At 55.4% G+C, this 6,186-nt stretch overlaps 1 protein-coding gene across 1 annotated transcript; it reads left to right on the top strand.

The window, feature by feature from the left end:
• The first annotated feature begins 4,484 nt into the window (after positions 1 to 4,484).
• Positions 4,485 to 5,894, top strand: LOC124673036 (putative serpin-Z12). The gene has a single exon (XM_047209171.1). It carries the CDS (start codon positions 4,485 to 4,487, stop codon positions 5,892 to 5,894), a length of 1,410 nt encoding a protein of 469 aa, XP_047065127.1.
• Positions 5,895 to 6,186: the final 292 nt, after the last annotated feature.

Here is a 6,186-nt window from a genome sequence, read left to right as displayed (position 1 = left end):
GCAAGACTACCAAAGCTGTTGGTGGGGCGATATCATCTGGAACCGAAGTTCTTGGGCTTAACGCGTTTGAACTGGGAAGTCGAAGAAATCCTCTGGAGTCGATGATGAAGTGAACACCACTGAAGGTTGTATCCATGTTGCCGCACGGCTCCGAAGAGATTGGATGCGATGCCTCTTTGCGTGGTGTGAACTCGAACGATCCGCAACGAACTGAGTTTCTTGGACTTGGCGGCGTTGGCGATTCCAGCACAAACGCCGCAGACATGACTAGGACTGCCGATGACATGCCTTGTACCGGTAGGTTTCCCACAGACGGCGCCAATTGTCGAGGGTACTCCCCGGCAATGCCCTCCGTATGGGGCTTAGGGTAGATGGAATCTTGTAGGCTGACACGAGACATCGGTTATCAAACAAGCGGGGAGAGAGATTTACCCAGGTTCGGGGCCCTCGATGAGGTAAAACCCTTACGTCCTGCCTGTCTGTTCTTGATTACTGAAAATATCGGGTTACAATAGGGTGCCGAAGGTTTCGACTATGATTTCGTTGAGAGGCTAAGTTCTAGGATGACCTAGCTCTAGACTTACGGTGGTTATGGCTGTTATGATTGTATGTCCCTCGGCAGACCCTCTCCTGGCCCTTATATTGTAAGCCAGGTCTCGAGAGGTCTGTCCGGGTACGACTAAGTTACAAAGAGTCCTATGTCTAAACTTTCCTTGATTTCTTCGTCTTCTTGCCTTGTCTTTCAAGAATCCTTCTTTGGAACCGACATAGCGGCCCACCTCGGTTGATGGATGTTCTTCATGGTCCCCTAGTTGGGTCGTGGGAGATATCGCAATACTAGTTACCCGAAGGGTTATGCCCACATCACCGGGCCTTCGTGGCTGCAAGTGGAGGAGGTCTGCCGTGGGTCTAGGATGCCCGCCTAGACCGGTCGTCTTCCCGGCGGGGCGAGCGGGCGTAGGGCGGTGGATCAGTCGATGGAGGGTTGCAGAGAAGGCGCTACGGCAGCGGCGGTCCTCGGTGGTTACTGCCGGCGGCGGCCTCAGTGCAGCCGGTGGCGGCACGACTAGGGCCTGATTGCGGCTATGTAGCCTGCTGGTTCCCGCACCCCAGGGTCGTTCGTCTTACCGGATCTTCGGTGTGACAGGCGGCGAGGATGGCCGTTTGCGTGGGGGCTCGGCCTGTGTAAAGGCGGTGGTCCTAGGGTTCCTCACGCGCCAAGACGAAGACCTTCTGGATGTTGATCTTCTTCATCGAGCCGGAGTGATGAGTTCCAGCAGGCTCTGCCGGCGAATGGAACCGTGCATCTTATGTCTGGAGTTCGCTGGATCGGGTGGTATTCGGTCGCGCGCACCAATGCTTTTACTCCGACCGTTTGGTTCTGAGGGAGCGGCGCGAAGCTCTTTTTCTCTGTTGACACCAAGTGAATATGGATCCATGATGAAAGTCGGAAGAAGAGAATTTCATGAAGGCCGGATGGGAGGACTAGCTAAGGGAGGTTCAAGTCTACGCGCTGTTGAGGGACTTGCTTGGTGTTCTGGGCTTCACAGCAGCGGTATGAAATTGGGGGCGACAACACAGGTGAAGTTCAGAGTCCTACCTTTCATGGTGTAAACCCAAGGTCTGGCCTTAACTGGTTGTGCCTGGCAATGACCTTGTTGGAGGCATTGTTTTGAGAGCGGGGACTATCTTCAGGGTGAAAACCTAAGATCTTTGATCGGGCGACGACGGTGTTAGAGCATTGTTCCCTTCTTGAAGGTGTCGTTTTTGGAGAGTCTGTATTTCAGGTGTTCTCTTGGTGGTGGATGTAGCTGTTGTTAGGCTCGAGATACTGAGCGGGACTTTTGTTTCTTAGTTTTCTTTTCTTTTTTTGGTTGTGTGCATCCGTAGTGCCATTAGGGTGGTGCGTTGTTGCAGAGGCTGGGTGTAATTGGTATCTTTTGATATTAATATATTTCTTTTATCGAAAAAAATAAGACGACCACGCCGGATTGAGCGTTTGGGGGACGTGTTTCGTTCGTGCCGCGTTTGGGGGACGTCGCTCCCCAGCCGTGTCCCCCAAAGCCGCCCCCAAACATTAAAAATACTTTTTTTACATTTTTATTTCAATTTCCACAAACTAATACATAATTGGGAACGTGGTTTACACGAAGACATAATTAGGAACATGGTTTTCCACAAACTAATACATAGTTTGAACCATGGTTGACACAAATATAAAATATTGCAAAAAAAACTAAACGTAACTAGGCCGTGCATCGAAGGTTCCTGTGTTCGCTGCCAAGAAAGAACACTCGAGGGCACACCCAGTCACTGAAACTGGAAAATCCAGCTGGTGACGGTGCCCCTGTGGGCTCTTGCGAGGGAGAACAGGCAGAAACCTTCGTGCACGTATTCGCTGCGAAGAAACAACACTCTTCATCAGTCATCCTCCTCGTCGGTGCTGTCGCCGTGGTAGTCCCGGTGGCAGCGCGTCTCGTCGAAGTAGGAGAACAGGAGGATGAAGCCGGCTTCGAGGCTGTGGTGGCGCGCGAACTTCTTCCAGCCGATGTTGAGGCACATCTTGCCGCGCGCGTCGTAGATCACGTCGACGATCCACCGGTAGTAGCCGCACGAAGCCTCCTGCAGATGCATCGTGCGTGGGCGGTCATCGCCGGTGACGTACTCGGCGAAGGAGTCCGCCAGCCTCTGGATGTCGCGTGGGTCGCCCTTGAGGACGAGGAAGGACTCGAACAGCACGCCCGGCTCCACGTCCATATCCGACGATGAAGACGACGGCGTGGCAGGCGACAGCGAGCGTGCAGGTCTGCTGCGGCCACGACCACGACCACAGCCGCGAGGTCGGCCTTCGCCTCTACCAGACATGGCGTCGACTCTTGTTGAGATTGTGGCGGCTAGGGTTGGGGAGAGAGGCGCTAGGGTGTGTGTGTGAGAGGGACGATGAGAGGCAGCCCTTTTTATAGGCCGGAGGGAGGCGGGGGAGCGGTGGCGCTCATTAACGCCAGCACGCAGAGCTAGGTGCGACGAGACGCGTCGCTGCGCCTCTGCGGGAACTGCATCGTCGCTGCGCCTCTGCGGGAACTGCACCGTCGCTACGCGCCAATAACTTCCGTCGTGAGGTAGGCGACGGTTAGGTTAAATTTATTATGCTGCTGACGGGTCGGCCCCGCCACTCCCCACCTCGCTTTTCGGTGTGTCCGGCGTCCTCGGTGCGTTTCCTGTGGGGCGGGGACGGGCTCGGGGCGCTGGACACCGTATCGGACGCCGGACAAAATTCGGCTTTGGGGGACGCGGCTGGAACCGTTTTTTGGTCCGGTGCACCCCAAATCTGTTTGGGGGATGCGACTGGAGATGCTCTTAGTGGCTAGTTAAGTGTGAGTAGATTCTGGGCTGTTAATGTCCAAACAAGGAGAGGTTTGGCTTCAATATAACCCAACCTGCTATTAGTTTTCTTTGTAAGAACCTGTCTAGCTAGTAACTCCGACTTTCTCAACCGCAGTGCTTTTTCTCCAAAAACTTGCAGTTATCTCCTAATTAAAGAAATGTCTCAGTGGATTTGGTTGATTAAAACTCATATCACTACTTTAAAAAGAACAAAGCTCTTCCCTATTCTCCTCAGCCCCAATACGTCAAACAATGGTCGTCCTGTCCCGCTTCAGCATGGGCCGCAACTATCTCTACCTGGGCCGCTTAAGACCGTCCGTGGTTTCGCTTCAAACCCCACTCCTCCTCATGTTCCTCTCTTTCGCACCAACCAGAGCCGCCACTGCTACGGTTCGTCCCGCCGCCACATCCTTCTGTGCCGCATCCCAATGCCGACCTCGATGGCACCGACACCAATCCCACGCCGCCGAGCGATTGTGGTGGATCGGGGCTAAACCTCAGCTCATTTGACAAACTTCAATCTCCCGAAAATACCCTCCAGTTGTCAGGAATATAAAAATTTTGCACTTGCGTGAAAAAATACTAGTCATGTGCCAGAGTAGTACGAGTCAATCTTTCGGGAAAGAGCAACCCGACCTTCGTTGCCGGCGGACCAGGGTGCTCTTTGGGAAGCACTGACCCCCAAGGCCCTTTGGGGTTAGCCCAGCCCGATACATATTATTTCTAACAAAGTTCAAAATCAAGTATTATTCGTGGTAATAATGAAGAAAAAAGTATTATTAAAAAATTCGGCTGATACAGCAGAGGTGTGTTACAATTCCTGTTTTTTTTGTCAAGTAAACATACCACAAAAGAATGTTGTTTCTTCTACCACCATTGCACATGCATGGTTTTAGGTGAAGAGGTCGGTTGGTGCGGTTAGAGAATTCTGCAGGCAACCAATCAAAATTAGAGGACATGGGAAAATATTCCGACAACTCATGCAGGCATGCTAGCCAGCAACAGTTCTGAGTTCTGACTGAACGAGCTTAGAGCATCTCCCAAGGTCAACTAGCTAGTTTGATAGATGGGCGAGCAGAGCACCAACAGGAGCGATCTGGATGTCGCCCTTTTGGAAGACCGTCCTCTGCTTGACGCTGTTTGCGGCATGGCGGTCGCAGGTCGAGTTCAGGTCCATGACCTCGCGGCGCCCGCTTGACTGCGCCCAACGTTGCCCTTGCAGCGGCGAGAGCTACCTCGACCACCACCACCACGACCCTTACGCTTACAGCCACGCGCAAGCACCAAATGCCATGCTTGCCACGGCGAGACGCTTTGCCGAGGCGTTTCCTGCAGGTGGCGACTCAGTGCTAGGCGGCGACGGGAAGGCGTCGAGCCAGCTGCGTCTTGCCAGGGAGGTCGGCGTCCGGGCGGCAGCCGGCAGGGGAAGCAACTTCATCGTCTCGCCGCTGTCCATCCACGCGGCGCTGGCGCTGGTGGCCGCCGGCGCGCGCGGCGAAACCCGCCAGGAGCTCCTGGGCTTCCTCGGGTCAGCGTCCATCGACGAGCTGCACGACGCGGCGTGGTCGGGGCTGGTAGGCAAGCTCAACGGCCTGACGCAGACGTCCTTCGCCTGCGGCGTGTGGGTCGACCGGGGGCACGAGCTGCAGGCGGAGTTCATGGCCGCCGCCGCGTCGAGGTACGCCGCCACCGCGGAGTCCGTTGATTTTTCATCGGAAGCAGAGAAGGCGAGACAGCGCGTAAACGGCTTCGTGGAGGACGCCACGAACGGGCTTGTCCGCGATGTCCTCCCGCCGGGATCCGTCGACTCGACCACGGTGGTCGTCCTCGCCAACGCGCTCTACTTCAAGGGGACGTGGGCGCAGCCGTTCGACCAGTCGGCGACCATCACCGCGCCGTTCCACACCCCGGACGGCAGCGTCGTGCGCGTGCCGTTCATGACCACGGGACGGTTCGACTTCCAGCGGCAGATCGCCGTCTACCCGGGCTTCCGGGCCCTCAAGCTGCCCTACAAGATCGACGACGGCGACCACGCGCCGCCGCAGGCTCCATTCTACATGCTCATCCTTCTCCCGGATGGCGACAGCCTCGCCGATCTGTACGACGAGGCGGTCGCGACGCCGGAGTTCATCAGGAGGCACACGCCGGCATACGAGGTCCCGGTCGGTCGGTTCATGGTCCCGAAGTTCAAGTTCAGCTTCGAGTTCGAGGCGTCGGAGGACATGCAGAAGCTTGGAGTCACCAGGGCTTTCGTCGGCGGCGACTTCTCGGCCATGGTGCGCGGCGGGGATGGGCTCCTCATCTCCGGGGTGCACCATAAGGCCACCATCGAGGTGGACGAGCTGGGCACCGTGGCCGCCGCAGCAACGGCCGTGGTGATGCTTCAGAGTGCAAGCGCGCGGCCTCCTGTGGATTTCGTGGCGGATCGGCCCTTCTTGTTCGCCATTGTCGAGGAGAAAACGAGCGCGGTGCTGTTCCTTGGGCATGTGGTCAACCCGGCCTCCCGCTGAATGAGCGGTTGTGTGAGAGCGTGTAAAGGATTCCGGTGAATGCACCTACAGTGCCCTTCTTCTGAAATGTGATTTCCTATGGCAGAAATGTCGTCATTGTACCGTGCACCGGATCTCCCGTGCATGCATTGTCCCTCGTATTTTCACATTGTTGTCTGCTTTGAGATTCATGCTGGATCAAACCATTCAGTTTCATTTTGTTTGGGAAATCTGAATCGCATTGATTTGCAAATGAAACATGATGCTTTTGTGCACGTGAGATCCCATTCACGGTACTTTTGCTGCTCTCTTT

The sequence above is a fragment of the Lolium rigidum genome, chromosome 7 (genome assembly GCF_022539505.1).
Source record: "Lolium rigidum isolate FL_2022 chromosome 7, APGP_CSIRO_Lrig_0.1, whole genome shotgun sequence".
Taxonomy (NCBI): Eukaryota; Viridiplantae; Streptophyta; class Magnoliopsida; order Poales; family Poaceae; genus Lolium; species Lolium rigidum.
The sequence above is the reverse complement of the archived record's forward strand: the minus strand, read 5'-3'. Positions and strand labels throughout refer to the sequence as shown.